Source organism: Pan paniscus, chromosome 1, assembly GCF_029289425.2.
Source record: "Pan paniscus chromosome 1, NHGRI_mPanPan1-v2.0_pri, whole genome shotgun sequence".
Taxonomy (NCBI): Eukaryota; Metazoa; Chordata; class Mammalia; order Primates; family Hominidae; genus Pan; species Pan paniscus.
Genome location: NC_073249.2, coordinates 192615584 through 192632724, shown reverse-complemented (window position 1 = coordinate 192632724; position 17141 = coordinate 192615584). Strand labels below are relative to the sequence as shown.

The 17141-nt window shown below is 47.3% G+C and overlaps 1 protein-coding gene across 2 annotated transcripts in view; it reads left to right on the top strand.

Annotated features, from left to right (window-relative positions):
* The window catches only part of C1H1orf94 (chromosome 1 C1orf94 homolog), a 52944-nt gene extending 36226 nt beyond the window's left edge, over positions 1–16718 (top strand). For both annotated transcript variants that reach the window (XM_008964992.5, XM_003812550.6), the window contains exons 5-7: positions 5710–5787; positions 9753–9949; positions 16270–16718. In XM_008964992.5, the coding sequence (XP_008963240.2) occupies positions 5710–5787; positions 9753–9949; positions 16270–16345 (351 nt within the window). In that variant the 3' untranslated portion in view covers positions 16346–16718. The remainder of the gene's footprint in view (positions 1–5709; positions 5788–9752; positions 9950–16269) is intronic.
* The last annotated feature ends 423 nt before the right edge of the window (positions 16719–17141 follow it).

Here is a 17141-nt window from a genome sequence, read left to right as displayed (position 1 = left end):
AGCTTGTTGGTTATTTTTTTTATTGTAGTCACATCAGATCTACCCCTTGGTTCATGTGCATGCGTGAGCACACCTCCACACACACACACATATGTATATTTAGTCCTAACTTTCCATTGTCCGAATTCCAGTTCACACTGTGCTCTTTATTGCAGAGTCTCTTTGCTAGTTGTGGCTGGTTAAGTGCTTGGGCTCCCAGGAGAAGATGATGTCACAGTCCTTGTTTCCCACCTCTCTCCTGTGACTTCCTTTGAAGTTGGATGACATATATCCCAGATTATTTGGGACAGTCCCAATTTAGGTCTTCTGTTTCAGAATAATATGAATGGCATCCCTTTTCACTCTCAAGTGTCCTGGTTTGGACAACAAATTACAGTCAGCCCTCTGTATCCATGGGTTCCAAATCCACAGATTCAACCAATCTTGGATGGAAACTACTTGAAGAAGAAAACAACAACAACAACAACAAAATACAACAACAAAAAATAATGCGAGTAAAAGATAATACAGTATAATAACTATTTACATAGTACATTATTAGGCATTGTTAGTAATCTAGAGATTAAAGGATACAGGAGCATGTGCATAAGCTACATGCAAATACTATGCCATTTTATATTAGGGACTTGAGCATCCTCATATGCCATTTTATATCAGGCACTTGAACATCTTTATATGTCATTGTATATCAGGGACTAGATCATCCTCATATGCCATTTTATTTTATTTGCGACAGAGTCTCACTCTATCGCCCAGGCTGGAGTGCAGTGGCATGACCTTGGCTCACTGCAACCTCTGCCTCCCAGGTTGAAGCGATTCTCCTACCTCAGCCTCCCAAGTAGCTGGGATTACTGGTATGTGCGCTAATTTTTGTATTTTTAGTAGAGACTGGGTTTCACCATGTTGGCCAGGCTGGTCTTGAACTCCCCGCCTCATGTGATCCACCTGCTTTCCACCTCCCAAAGAGCTGGGAGTACAGGGGTGAGCCACCGCACCCGGCCCTCAAATGCCATTTTATATCAGAGACTTGAGCATCTTTGTATGTCATTTTATATCAGGGACTTGAGCATCCTCAGATTTTGGTATCCACAGGGCAGGGGAGGGAGGGTGGCCCTGGAACCAGTCCTCTGAGGATACCGTGGAATGAGTGTATATGGCCACCTTACTTAAACTACACCAAGCAGTCTTAGCTTTGTACCAACCAAGGTGGCTTGGCACACATTCTTGTTCTTGGGATCATAGCTAAAGGAGAAAATCAATGGCCAGACACAAAGGGACAGTGAAGCACCTGTAGCAGGGCTGGAAATTCTACTCACAGAACTTATTTATGCAGGGAAAATGTAGTTTCTTTATTTTGTCGATTTAACTTAATATCCCTTAAGAGCTGCCGCCCACTGGGTAGAAGGAGGGAAAAATTAAATAAATGTCCACTCTGGTTTAAGCCTTAGCCCAATCCAATAACTTAAATAGTCCCTTTAGGTAGAACTCAATTTTTTCAGGAAAGATTCTCCATGCCTAAGATTTCTGTCTTCTGTTCCTCGCACTGGCTTCTCTCCAGAATTGTATGTCATTGTATGGGGAAGGGCAGGAACTCAAATTTGTGCACCCAGGACCTTGGCAATTTGCTGCCCCAGCCTGGCCCAGCACAGCCTGCAGTGAGAAAGCAAAGAAGGAAATACTTCCAACTCGGCTTGTCCTGTTGCTATGTCCCTTCCCCCCTCTCCACTCCTAGGAACCCTATGTCATTCTTTCCCTTTCAACACAGCACAAACCTTATGTCCTATTGGGAAAGGGGATTGGCTCTTCTGCATATAAAGACTCTTCAAGCTGGTCCACCAGGCTTAGTTTCTGAATCTTAAAGGAACTTAGCAAAGTCTCTCTCTGTTTTGTTTTCAAGCTTTTTGTTTGTGTGTGTGTTTGCTAAAGAGAACAAGTACCCGTCCCCTCCCCAGGGAGGGAAAGCTCACACCCCACTGTGGAGGTGAGAGGTTGTGATGAAAGGTGACCTAAGAAGGAAGCTGAAGTGGACCAGTTTCATATTAGTAGTCTATTGTCGTTGACCTGTTCATATCAGTAGTCTGTTGTCCTTACACAGGTCTTGAAATGTCCTGTTCATTGATTTGCTGACTCCTTTACCAATATGATTCTACCCTTTCATTTTTGTGTGCCTATTCACTATTCATTTACTCACCTACTCACGATTTACTCATTTCTATGTATTTATTTTCTCATTAATTTAAGTAATTTTGAAAACCGTTTCTCCCTACAAGCCTACTAGAGGCTGAGCATTGTTCTAGTGGAGGGATTCAAAGATGACTAAAGTCAGGTGTGGTGGCATGTGCCTGGAGTCCCAGCCTACACCAGAGGCTGAGATAGGAGAATTGCTTGAGCTCAGGAGTTCAAGACTAGCCTGAACAATATAGTGAAACCCTGTCTCTAAAAAAAAAAAATGACGACTAAGAAAAGCTTGGAGTCTAATGCAAGTTCAGGAATAAACCAGAGATCAGCTCTATGCATCTCCACCTCTAAAGGGGAAACAACTGCATAATTCATTTAGTACAAGTCGATTCACTCTAAAATGCCCTCACAGAGCTCACCATGTAAAACTAATTTGCAATGGTTTGCTTTATTAAGTGGGGATAGCATCTCTTTGCTATGTTAATTTCTTCTGACTTTTTGGAGTGGGTGAGATTTGGACATATTTTCTGAGCATGACGGTCCTCTGTCTTTAGCATCATAGGGCTGACTATGAGGTTCCTGGGCTTCTGAGCAGAAGCAGCAGAAGGACCCTGGCTGGTAAGGCCTGCTGGGTTCTTTGAGACAGTTTAAGCACTGAATGGGCCCAGCTGAAGTTGGCTGTGGAAGGCATTGGTCCTCCCAGGTAATAAGGAAGGACAGCATAATTTACCTTCTCCCAGCTTCTGTGATCTCACAATGCTGTCCAGCTTCAACACAGCTGATCAAGGGGCCTGAGATAATAGCAGGCAGGTTTTGAAATCAGTAGACTTGACTTTAAAGGTTCTGCTGCTTCCAAGTTAGGCCTTAGGCTGGTTAGCTGCTCAGAGCCATGGTTCCTCATTTGTGAAATGGGTTCATAATAATTGCAGCAGCAGCAGCAGTAGCTACTGATATGGTTGTAAGGATTAATTGAGTCCATGGAAGGGTAAAGACTCTGTAAAATTTAAGCTGTGACACAGATGTTGGTTTTTATTATTATTCAGCCTCGATCTTCCAAGGAAATGGGGTCAGAGAGCTCCACAGACCTTAAGGGGACAGAGAGGAGAAATGGGGAACAGTCTAGCCTGGTCTTTTCCCTGCTTAGCATTGGGAATAAAGATAAGGTCCCAAATCCAATTTACTCAGAGCTCTGTGGTGGGAGGACTCAGAGATGTGGAAGACAAAGTCCCCAACACCGAGGAGCTTCAGAGGCTCCTGGGCTACTTGGCATAAAGGAACTCTGCTCCCAATTAAGGAGGGAGGGTGCGTGGGAAGGGGCCATGGCTTAAGCAAACAACAGTGAATGTTTATTTACCCTTGCCTGTGATGTTACAAACTTGCAATTCTAACAACTAGAAATGTTGTTGAAGTCATGCAGTGTTTTCTAACTCATGAGTGTGGCACCATCTCCTGAGAATCCGCCCTGGGACTGAGCAGCGGTGGGCAGCTGTTTGCCATCCACAGAGCCTAGGGCAGCCTGGCACAAGCAGGTGTGGGATGGTGGAGGCTGGGGAAGTTGGCTGTAGAAAGCAAGGGGCACCTTCCTCCCTGGTGCTCCCAGGAGGACCAGGGCCACCAGCTTAAGCCCTCTGCTGTCCCTACTGTATGGGCTCCTGTGAGGGGTGGATGGCATGGCCCATGCTGGGCATTCTGGAGACTGCTCAGTGCTGTACCTGAGGGAGAAGATGATGAAAAAGAGGCAGAGGGAAGATGAAAGAGTCCCATAGGGAAGCTCAGCTGCTGCAACTTAAGCTCTGCAGTCTGGAGGCATAGCTCTGGTCACCCTCTAAGAGGGCACGATGAGTCTCAAAAATGGTGACATGGAATGCTCCTAGCAGAGATCTTTGTGTATGACGCCGTGCACACACACAATTGCACACAAACGATATACATGCATGTTTGATGCACACACATATAAACAGAAATAGGCAGGCACACGACTGCCTGTAGAAAGCAGAGATGAGTGTTAACAGGGATCAGAGGAGGGGGCGAAACAGAGGAGGGACACTTAGCAACCTGCCTAGTGGCCTTGGAGCTCATGGAGGGCTGAGAACAGGTAAGGCAACCCCATCAGTCTGACTTCTCTGTCCAGGTTCAGGCAGAGGCTGGGGTTGCAGGGACCGGGCAGTGGTCATAACAGGAGAGCGAGGCTGCCCTGGGCTGTAGGGCTTGGAGTAAAGGGGAGCAGGTGAGTGGTTTCAGGTGAAGGAGTGGACAAAAGTGGGAGGGGCCTGAGCACAGGAATGTCAGGAGTGTCCCCTGCATGGGAGCAGAGAGCAAGGAGGGGCTCTGAGAAGAGGTACACTCTTGGGGACGTGGAAGATGGAGCAGGAGGAGAGCAGGGAGACCTACTTGCAGACTCCATATCAGAAAGTCCACAGGCCATGAGGGAACCCTCAAGGGTGTAGGGTCAGCCATCATCAACACTTTGGTCATTGGCACAAGCTGAGCCGAGAATGGAGGCAGCCTCTCGGGCAGCAGATCTTCTGAGAAGATGTCCTGGGCTGAGGGGTACTTTGGGTTTTGAGCCTCATCTTAAGGGAAAACTCGGGATTGACAGGTGGAGGCAGAGTCTGAGACTAGAACCGACCACTGCCACAGCAGCAGTTCTGCGGGGTGTGTGTGTGTGTGTGTGTGTGTCTTACATCTGTGTGTGGACACATGAGCACCCCAAAACAGAATTGTGAGTAAAATGTCAATTTCCCATCTGGCTGAACTGCCAGAAAGCTGTTTAAGGGAGGAGGCAGTGATGGATGACAAACACACGGAACATTGAGTCCTTACTATGTGCTGGGCACTGTTCTGAGCTCTTTAGATGTATTAACACTTTCACCCTCACAGTGCCCCTCTCTGTAAGCTACAGACACAGGTATATGGATGGGCACATAGATACACAGCAACACTAACACACCTGGGTTCACAGTTGTATATTTGTACACAGAAATACACAGCTGCATAGACACAAATGTAAACACACATGCAGGTGTATTTAACATGGATGCAAACCAACACACACACGTAGAGACGTGCATAGACACCTTGTGTCTTCAGGGGGCAGGTATGGGATTAGGGGAAGGCATTTAGAAAAGTTGTGTGGACAGCAACAAAGATAATGTGGCTACCTTCATAGGCTTTGCAGGCCTGAGCACATGCAATTTTTTAGAGAAGGAAAAAGAGGCTCAGAGATGTGATTTGCCCAAGGTCACACAGCCACTAAAACACAGATCTGGGACTCAGGAGGCAGTCAGGCTCCTGAAGCTCCTGTCTCCCACACTCATCAGAAAGGCTGTGAAGGCTGCCTAAGAGGGGCTTCCTGTGTGGTGTGAGTCCTGCTTCTCCTGGCCTGGTTCCAGCTGGCCTCAGACAGCCCATGGGTCTGGTCAGCAATGTGATGGGACAAACTCAGCCCTGTCTGGGGACTGAGCTGAGTAGCTGCTGCCTTCTGGCAGGAAACCCCTTGCCTGGCCATACTGAGCCTCTGTTTCTCCCCAGGGCCTGTACCCACAGCAGGCAGCGAGGATGCCCTATCAGCAGGCTTTGCACCCCCAGCTGGGATGTTACTCCCAACAGGTGAGTAGACGATCTCTCCTCCTCTGTCCTGGGTCCATGAAGGCCTTTGGGTCAGAGGGTGCATCTGCTCCCTCCTCCTTTTCCAGCTGGTGACCAGACACCTGGCCCACCATTGGCTCTGGAGTACAGACTCACATACCGGCATGCGTGTGGAAAACACAAACCTGGGCACTTAATGTTGTCACTTAAGTGACAACACTGGGCACTTAACGGAGCCCTTCCTGTGTGCTGGGCCTGTCCATAAGGACTGTGTCTGCACTAACTAATTTAGCCTTCAAAATTACCCTGTGAGGTAGTTATAGATGAGGAAACCCAAGCACAGAGAGATTAAGTAAGTAACTTGCCCAAAGTAATAAAGTTACTTGGGAACATACAAATTAGGTGTTGCTGTGGCAATACATAACCACCACATCTCGGGGACTTTCAACAATGAATATTAATTTCTTGCTCGGGTCTATGGGCTGGCTGAGCTGGGCTGTGGATCAGGTTTAGGTGGGTTCCACGTGCCTCTCCTGGGCCTCTGCTGAAGATTCAGTACCTCTTGCTCTTTCCACGGTGGATGGCAAGAGCCCAACAGGGCAAGCAGAAACACGTGATGCCTCTGAAATCCTCAACTCAGACCTGTCCGTGGGAACTTCCACCCACCTTCCGCTGGCCAACGCAAACGACATGGCTTTGCTCAGCATCAGTGAGACTGAGGAGTCATATTCTTCCCATGCAGGGCTGCCAGTTAAAATCCAGGACACCCAGTTAAATCTGAATTTCAGATAAACAAGGAAAAAATGTGTAGTGTAAGTATGTCCCAAATAGTGCACAGGATATACTTATGCTAAAAATATGTATTAGTTATCTGAAATTTGAATGTAACTGGGTGTCCTGTATTTTTATTTGCTAAATCTGGCAACACTACTTTCATGGGTAGGTCAGGATAAATATCTGTGGGACAATAATTAAGGTTTGACCTTTGGCAGGCTGGCACTCCAATGACCACGCTTTACTACATCTTGTACCTAGATGCACAATAATACTGCCTGAAAATAAAGCAGCAGAAAGAGAAATGCAAACACACACACACACACACACACGCAGATAGAAACACAGGTATAGTTGTACACATGCCACCAAGCTGCAGGAGCCCAGGGACACAAATAGATACAGAAGCACATTGAGGGGTATTGAGTCTTGGGGCAGGGATGGGGGTGTGAGGAAAGGAGCTTAGAATGGAGGAGCAGAGGGCACCAACACCCAGCCTGCCATAGCCCCAGGCTGGCCTTGCTCCTCCACACAAATGTGGACACCCCCACACTCCAAATCATACAACCTCTGCCTCTCCTGTCTCCCCAGGGAGCCCCACCCTCCGTGCAAACCGCACCTCTGACCTGAAATGTGTTAGAATGTTCGGGAGGGTAGGGAAGAGCCTGCAGGGGTAGGGAGCCTTGTTACCCGGGCCAGCACTGATCTCTCAGCAGCAGGAACCCTTGCATCCTGAGATGAATCTGGGATGAGAGATGATCTGGGTCAGGGAATCTCAGCCCCATTGCCTCCACCCCTTGAACAGGAATATCGTCCACCTGGCTCCAGAGAGAATATTTTTAGATAATTATGTGTATGTGTATGCATGCATGCATGTGTATGTATTTGAAAAAAGTAATATAAAAACATGGTAAAAAATTTTAAAACTTGGAGGCAATCACTGTTTAATGGTTTTTTACATATTTTCCCGGGAATATCTATTTATATAAACATTTTTAAATAAATGCGGCATTCTGGGCACACTGTTCCATTGCTTTTGTCAGTGAGGATTATATTTGGAGATGGCTCCAGAGCAGGCTACAAAGCTCTACTTTATAGTTTCATCAGATACATGGAATCAGGGGCACATTTTTTATAACACTGTGTGAACTCTAGGACCTGCCTCCTCCACTTCAATCCCCTCCCAGGTCCAGGCACTTCCTCCCCCATGAGGACAGGGGTACTTTCTGCCATGCTGACCCATAGGGTCATGACTCCCATCTGACCTGCGAGGTGCTCTTGGCATGTTCTGACCTTTATTTAGCTCATCACCTTGGGATTTGGTGCCTGCGCCCAGCATCACCAGGCCCCACATCTCCACTGGAGAACGTTGGGGAGAACCGGGAGGGAGGACTCAGGTTTCCAAAGAGGACACAGCATAGAGAGGCTAGTGAGAAACAAGGTATAGGCTCCGGGCTTACCCTGCTGGGGTTCTGACCACAACTCAGACGCTGGAAACACTGAGAAAGTTGCTTCACTTCTCTGAACCTCAGATTTCCTGCTTCCAAACTGGAAATAATAATGGCCCTACCTCACAGGGCTTTCTGGAGTTTTAACGACAGCATCCATGTGAAGGGCCGGGCACATTTTAAGCAGTCAATGAGTGCTAGCCTTTGTGGATTTTTTTTTTTTTTTTTTTAGATGGCGTCTCGCTCTGTTGCCCAGGCTGGAGTGCAGTGGCACAATCTTGGCTCACTGCAACCTCCGCCTCCTAGGTTCAAGCAATTCTCCTGCCTCAGCCTCCCGAGTAGCTGGGACTACAGGCATGTACCACCACGCCTGACTAATTGTTGTATTTTTGGTAGAGACAGGGTTTCACCATATTGGCCAGGCTGGTCTCAAACTCCTGACCTTGTGATCCGCCCACCTCGTCCTCCCAAAGTGCTCGGTTACAGGCGTGAGCCAATGCACCCAGCCCCCTTTGTGGATTATTTTTTAGATAAGGGTGTATGGGGTGAGAGAGGGCTGTCAGAGTGCCTGATTCCTGAGCACTTGGACCCCAGACTTGCTATTAAAGTGGAAATTCAGAAGTTTCTTCAAATTCTAACTGATACTCCCCTCAGTACACAAGAGGATAGACATCAGCTCCATATGAGAAAATGTTTTCTGATATTTGGAGCTGTCAGTAGTGGAATGTAGTGCTCATAAGGTAATGAGCCCCCCATCATTTAGGTATTCAAGCAGATGCTTTAGTGGTCTTTTCTTTCCTCCCTCCTTCCTTCTGCCCGTCTTTGCTTTCCTCTCTTTCCCTTTCTTGCATTCATTCATTTAACATATGTTTGTTAAGCAGTGACTGTGTCCCAGGCACTGTCTTAGGGCTGGGGAGATAGTGGTCAACAAGATGGATGAGGTCTCTTCCTTGTCACGGCAAGATGGTGGGAGCCCCAGTTCTAGGTCGGAGTTCATCACGGGCAATCTCGGAAGCACCACTGAATTCCTGTATTTCCCTAGAGTTTGTGCTCAACCCCATTGCCTTTTTTTGCCCTTCCTCCTAGACTCACACTGTCTACTATGGCAGCCACCAGCTATGTGTGGCTATTTAAATTAGCTAAAATTAAGTATAATTCAAAACTCAGTTCCTCATGCCCATGAGCCACATTTCAAATGCTCAATTGTCGTGTGTGGCCGGTGGCTTCCATGTCACACGGCACAGATGTAGGACATTGCTGCCATCCCAGGACTTTCCACTGGGTAGGGCTGTCTCGGACTTGGAATCTGTTGAAAGGATCTCAAGAGAGATAGAAGCTAGAGCTGTGTAAATCATAACAGCTTTTTGGGGATAATGAAAGCCTTAAAAATAAACAAGGAGCTTTTGAAATGGTTATTGACAGAGGGAAAAGCTAGGCAAACAGGGAAGAGAATGGAAATAATATTGATTTGCTATTTACTATATGCCTGTCTCTCTACTTGTATCACCTGACTCTATCCCCACTAACAACGTAGATAGTATTTTCCCATTTTGCAGATGGGGAAACTGAGGCTCAGATAAATTAGGTAACTTGCCAGGCTCACTACATAAGTTGAGCCCTAGGCTTTCTCCATTCCAACATGTTGCCTTCTGTGTACCCAACAGTGACTGAGGGGCACAGGGGCTGAGACTGGGGGCAGGTGGCTGGGGTTGGAGTTGGGCTGGGGAATGGTGACCTCACCCCTCTCTTCTCTGTGACATGCAGGTGACGCCATACAACCCACAGCAGATGGGACAGCAGATCTTCCACTCTTCCTACACCCCACTGCTGAGCTACATCCCTTTTGTCCAGCCCAATTATCCCTACCCTCAGAGGACACCTCCAAAGATGTCTGCCAACCCCCGAGACCCTCCCCCAATGGCAGGAGACGGACTGCAGTACCTCTTTCCCCAAGGATATGGGTGAGTCAGCCCACACTGGGAGCCTAAGGGTATCCAGAAAGCTGGTGGGAACGGGGGCAAGTTGGGTGGGCTTACCAGAGCTTTCTTGGTATGTGTGTTCCATGGCTGTGGGGTGGGATGGGCCCTGTACCTGTGGCCGGTGGTTGTGTGGGTCCTGGAGGGACCTGGTGCAGAGATGAAGAGGGTCTGGGGCCTGGTGGGCCCCTTTTGTAGGTGCATTTCAGGTCTGGTTGCAGAAATGCAACTGCACGGTCCATAACATATGGATACCCTACTCCATAGGCAGGGGCAGTTGGTGCAACGATGCATTTGCCTTTACCCATGTGCTTGGTTACAACAGGACATGGCCAGCTAATCTCCTTAGAGCTCTCACCTCCCACTGTCCGCACCCTGATCTCCTTGCCAGGCTAATCTCCCGAACATCCCATTGACTTTGTGATGGGCCCTGCGGAAGAGCCTTCGACTGCTTATTAGGGCTGCCCACACTTTTCCACCAAGTTCCACAAACTGCAGAGGCAAGGAGCTCCTACTTCCTGGTACAGTCTGAAGGCTTAACAGCAAACAGCCAGCACAAACTCAACATTCTGGCTGAAAATTCTACTACAATTGTGCATGCTGTTGAGTCATAAATTTGTGTTTGTTTTAATATAATAATACATAGCCATTCATTCCCACCCACCAAACCTTCCACTAATATGGATGCTCCAAGGGGCAGGTGGTGCCCTGTCATTCCTGGGAATCCCAGTCTCCCGGGCACACCCTGGGGAATGGGTGCCTGGGTTTGAGAAACTCACTTTATAGGATTAAGGCCAACCTTCCCAGCCTGACAGTGATTCCCATCCTTCCACCTCCCCATCACAGAACCTCCCCATCACAGAACCTTCCCTGCAGTGCTGACCCATGTCCCCAAACTCTCATCCTTTCAATCAGTATTTTCTCCAAATAGCTTGTTGAAAGGGATAAATGCAGCAAGTGGTTTCAGTAGTCAGATCTGTTCGGGAAAAGCTGTGGGAAACAGAGATAAACAGATTTCTTAACTGTTGGAATTCTCAGATCATTTAATTTCCTAGGGTGCATGGAGAATGTTCAAGAAGGTAGTCGATAGTATTATTTAAACATGAAATCCACACCCTTTTATTTTTTTATTTTATTATTATTATTTTTTTGAGATGGAGTTTCACCCTTGTTGCCCAGGCTGGAGTGCAATGGCGTGATCTCGGCTCACTGCAATCTCCGCCTCCCAGGTTCAAGCGATTATCTCGCCTCAGCCTTCCGAGTAGCTGGGATTACAGGCGTCCACCACCACACCCAGCTAATTTTTGTATTTTTAGTAGAGACGGGGTTTCACCATGTTGGCCAGGCTGGTCTCAAACTCCTGACCTCAGGTAATCTGCCTGCCTCGGCCTCCCAAAGTGCTGGGATTACAGCCATAAGCCACCATGCCGAGCATCCACATCCTTTTAAAAAAAATTTCCTTCCTTCCTTCCTTCCTTCCTTCCTTCCTTCCTTCCTTCCTTCCTTCCTTCTTTCCTCCCTCCCTCCCTCTTTTCCTTTCTCCCTCCCTTTCTCTTCCTTTCTCTTGTAGAGTATATCATGGTGTGTTCTACCTAACACACCCTGGGAAACGCTGTGTTAACACATGTAGTTAATTTGAATTTAGCCTGCAGGGGACCTATAGATGAATAGGACATGCTTCTTCCCTTCAGAGAACTGAGAGCAGATGAAATGTGGGCACAACAATGTTAGTGCCCTGGCAAAGTGAAAACCATCAAAGTGGCCCGAGGACAGAGGCAGAATCCCTGCAGCGGGGGAGGTTCCAGTGAGCAGCGCTGGGAGGAGGGCATTCCAGGCAGGAGGAGCAAGGCCCTCAGATGGGAAAGCAAGTGGCAAGCTGGAGGCCTGGGGAATAAAGGAGTCTGGCTGAAGCATTAGATTTGTCTCTGAAAAAGGTGGAAAATAGGATTGGAAAAGGGAGGTTGAGACTGGATTATGAAAGGCTTTGGACTGCTAGGCCTGGGGATCCAGGGAAGATTTATGCACATCAGAGTGAATTGATGGGCTGGAAGTAAGAGAAAGAGGAAGCAGGATAGGGTGTGGTCTAGAGGTGGCTCTAGGGGCCTATGGGACAGATTATCATCCCCTGGAGGTGAGAATAGAGACCCAGACAAGCCCCCTGCAGGTTGGCCAACTTCCCACATTCTGTGCTGTGACTCTGGGCTCTGGGAAGATAGACTTGCTGTAGGAGATAGCCCTGGCTGTGTCTGGGAGGGAGGGTGGTCTCAATGTCTCCTCAGTCAGCTTTTGGGAACCACCGACCGGGAGCTGTGAGACCAGAAGGTTGAGACCTGGTCTCCACAGGTCTGCAGAGGTTGGAGGAGAGGGAAGGCAGCCCGAGGAAGGAGCAGCCTGAGAAGTGAGAGACAGCCTGGGGAAAGCCAGAGACAGTGGAGGCAAAGAGGAGGATGAGGAGAAGGAGCAGGGTGGATTGGCATTCTGAGAGACTGGGGAGACCAGGACCATGAGGTCAGAAAAATAATGTAAGCAGTGCAAGCCTGAGTACCCAGAGGGGATGATCTGTTCATTCAAAAAATATTGATCCAGCACCTTGTATGTGCCTGGCACTGTTGTAGACACCAGGGATAATGAAGTGAACGAGAAAAAGATTTTCCTTCTCTTAAGGAGCTTTCATTCTAGAAGGAGAAATGGACAATAAGGAGATAAACAGGCAAGCATGCAAGGCCAGGTCCTCAGGATATGGGTTGGGGTCGGGAGAAGAATCAAGGGCAGCCTCTTGAGCCAAGATCTAAATGAGATGAGAGAATGAACCACACATACATTTCGGGGATGAGCCTCTGGGCAGAAATAATAGAAAGTGCAAGGGCTCCGAGGTGGGAACCTGTGGCTGCAGCACAAACAGTGAGGGAGGGAGTGCATGGAATTAAAATAAGAGGTAGCCAGGGCCAGACTAGACAGGGCCTGGTAGGCATGGCTAGAAGTCTTGTTTCAGGAGCAGTGGAAAACCATGTAGGCTTTTAAATTGATGAGGACATGTTCTAATCTTCTATATAAAACAGATCACATTGGTCAATGTCTGAAGAATGGACTATGAGGGTAAGAGCTGAGGCAGGGGAGTAGGCTAGAGCTTTATAGTTGAGCAAGAGGCATTGGTGGGATGGATAAAGGCAGTGACCCTGGGAAAGTGGGCATGTGAAAAGATCTGTGATGTGTTATTTTCTTGATAGAATTGGTGGGACATGATGATGGTTGAATGTGTGATGAGGGAAAGGGAAAAGTCAAACAAATTCCTTGGTTTTTGACTTGTGCAACTGGAGCAGCAGCAATGCCAAAACACTAAGGTCATTGGGCCAGGCACAGTGGCTCACGCCTGTAATCCCAGCACTTTGGGAGACCAAGGTGGGTGGATCACTTGAGGTCAGGAGTTCGAGACCAGCCTGGCCAAGATGGTAAAACCCCATCTCTACTAAAAATACACAAATTAGCTGGGCATAATCGTGGGTGCCTGTAATCCCAGCTACTCGGGAGGCTGAGGCAGGAGAATTGCTTGAGCCAGGGAGGCAGAGGTTGCAGTGAGCCGAGATCATGCCATTGTACTCCAGCCTGGGTGACAGAGCAAGACTCCATCTCAAAAACAAAACAAAATAAAACAAACAAACAAAAAACAAAAAACGACCAAGGTCATGATGACTACAGTAAGGATCTGTTTACCAAGAGTCAGTCTTAGACATGTGAAAATTGAGAATGTCATTAGACAGATGGGTGGAGCTATGGATAGGTAGGTGCATATAGGAGTCTGGAACTCAGGGGAGAGGTTGGGGCTGGTAATACATTTGGGAGCCATTCGCATATACATGATATTTCAAGGCATGGGATGGGATGGGATGAGATGGCCCAAAATACACAAGTATAGAGAAGAGAAGAGATCCAAGGGCTGAGCCTTGAGACTTCCAGCATGTAGAGGCTGCGGAGATGTGGAGGAACCAGCAAAGATTCTGTGAATAAGTAGGACTATCTAGTGAGGTGGGGAAAAAAATGGGAAAGTGGAGTGCAGGAAGCCAAGTGAAGAAAGTGCTTCCTGAACGAAGTGCTGGTGTTGGGGTGGTGACGCGAGGTGCTGATGGAACAAGATCAAGGTGAGGCTGCACCTGGCTGGGGAGAATGCATGGGCCTAAGCAGAGAGTTCAGTGTGGAAGACAAGGATGGTCAGCAGAAAAGGTGGAATCAAGAGACAAAACTGTGTGAAGGAGAGAGGAAGGAGTGAGAGGCTTCCATGTCCTCAGGGAAGAAGTAGAGCCCTCCCCTCTGCCAAGTCAATTTGCACACATTCATCAGGGTGGAATAACCATACAATTTATCTTCCAAGCAAGAATAAATTTGAGAGTTAAAAGGAGTACAGATAATAATTATATCAGGCCAGACACGGTGGCTCACAACTGTATTCCCAGCACTTTGGGAGGCCAAGGCAAGTGGATCACCTGAGGTCAGGAGTTTGAGACCAGCCTGGCCAACACAGTGAAACCCCATCTCTACCAAAAATACAAAAAATTAGCCGGGTGTGATGGTGCACACATGTAGTCCCAACTACTGGGGAGAATGAGGCACAAGAATCGCTTGGACCCGGGAAGCAGAGATTGCGGTGAGTCAAGATCATGCCACTGCACTCCAGCCTGGGTGACAGAGTAAGACTCTGTTTCAAATAAATGAAACTATAAAATAATTATGCCAGAAATACCAACATAGAGGCTGGCCCAGGCATACCAGGACATATGTTCATCCTACTCAACAGGCAACTCAAGCTCCTCCTCCTCCAGGAAGCATTACTTGTTAACTCTTGTCCACACAGATTGCTCCTCTTCCTGGCCCTCTAGCGTACATACTGTCTAGATCATGCCAGTGGCCGTTGATCTGATCAGAAGTTCTCAACCTGGAGGACCTAGCTGCATGTGTGCCAATCAGATATGAGCTGTGTCATGATCATTGTTGATTACTGATAATTGTTAAATACTGAAGTATGGGTTACAGCCTTTATTTTGTAAGTCAGAGTGGAATGCAGGGTATCCCTATAATAACATCATTACGATTTCTGAATGATCTTCCAATATGATTTCTGAAAGAGAGAAACAGAGGTGGGGTTACCGCTGGCATGGATTGCTTATGAGGCACCCACATTGTGTCAGGTCCTGGGCACATGATATGAAATAGGTAAAGTCTGTGCTCTCTCGGCACTTATTTTAGTGAGAAGCTAGTGAGACAACCCAGCCTAACTTGCCTATGGAGACTCAGTGAGCAAGAGACAGAGTTAGCTGCTGAGGCACTACAAATGAATGCCGTGGTCTATTTCCATTGCTTCTTCCCTCCTCTGCCCCCGCTTTTTGTTTCATCAATTCATAGAAGGGTACCATGAATGTGAATCTCTTCTGTAATATGCATCTGCCCAGCTGAAAAGTGATTGAGAATCCCAGGATTAGATTAAGTCTAGCCATTTGCTCTACTGTAATTTGTATTGAGTTCTGTTCCCATTCATTCAAAGTATCTGAGCAGATGGGTGAAGAAATTACAGTAGGATTCCAGAAGTGTGAGTAAATGATTCCATCTGGAGAGGTCAGGGAAGTCTTCACAGAGGAGATGGCTTTTGAACTCTATTTTGAAGTATGGATAGGAGTGTGCCAGGGAGAAAAGGAGAGGCGTGTGCATTTCTGCTCTTAGACGGTGAGGCTCACGTCTTAACTCTTCCTTCCCTGAGGGTCTAGCAAAGCCCTAGGCACTCAGTGATGTCTCAATGCTTACTTCTGAGTCAGGGATGGAGTGAAGGGCCTGATTTAGCTTAGTGCTGGAAGGGGAGGAGGAACTCTGGGATTGTCCAGCCCCGAAGACCTTATGCTGGACTTGCCTCTAAGTTCTCTGATGTTGTAGATTTTCCTGAGGGACATGTCTGGTCCTCTAAGGCAGGTAGAGTGGTCACAGGAATACAGGTAAGATGCTTAGGTCCAGAGAGGGTCCCTGTTCTATGGGTCTTGGGCAGGGAGAGAGTGTAGGCTCCATTGAAACAATCTTTACAGGCTCCCAGGGACTTCCTGATCCAAGTAAGCATAAGGAGAAGCGCTTGATTGTCCTCTAATTGTATTATTTTAATATTTTACTTTCCCAGGGCCAAAGCCTTTCTTATGCCAAAGCCTTTACCCTCCAAGCCTGTCATGGTCTTCACTGTTTCTGACAACCATAAAATTAATATATATATTTTTCTAATTCTCTCCGATAACATTAGGAATCTCATCATGGCTTCCACCCTCCCTCTCTTCCAGGTTCGGCTCGACATCCGGAGGGCCCTTGATGCACAGCCCCTATTTTTCCTCCAGTGGGAATGGCAGAAACTTTTAGATCTCCTCTTCTCCCTTCTCCTCCCTTAGCCCTTGGATCAGGACTAGGGGCTCTGATTTTTGGATTCTGCAAAAGCTTGGTATGAAGTTTGGAAAGGCAAGGTCACAGACAAAACAGCAAGACCAGATTCATCTATTGGCCAACACTGACACAAAAATAGCCCTCCTCACACATGGCACAAGCTACACACACACACACACACACACACACACACACACGACCCTCATATTCATACTTGCTTGCTCAACCACTTATGCATCTGTATTTAGCTAACATGAGTGATTTTTGTTTTTGTTTTTGTTGGTAAAATAGAAGTAAGACACTTAATTTTAGAAAGTTTGTATTTTATGATAAAAGTATGAGCTGCTTGAAATGGAGTGTGCCTGTTTATTTTTGTGGTGTTCTGCGTAATCTTTACCTCTCATTTTCCCCACGAGACTCAGCGTTTACTCAGGGCATGAAAGGAGACCACAGGCTGGAGTCCTCAGAGTGCTGCTATCTAAATATTGGACCTCAGGGATCATAAGTGAGAGGGCTTATCTCTTTTCCCCTGTGATCCACTCACCTCTCAACATCCCAGTGTATGCATCTCAGGAAGGGACATCATAAACGGAATGCACTCTGTCCTATCCCAAGTGGAAGTTTTCCATAAAAAGTCTCTTTTGGACAAACGATTGGGAAATGTAGCCTGGAAAACAATTTCAAAATTGATGCTAAATGTGGCAGACTATATCCAATGATTGTACATCAGTACCAAGATAGAGGTCAATGTCAAAACTGCACCTAATGGTGGCAT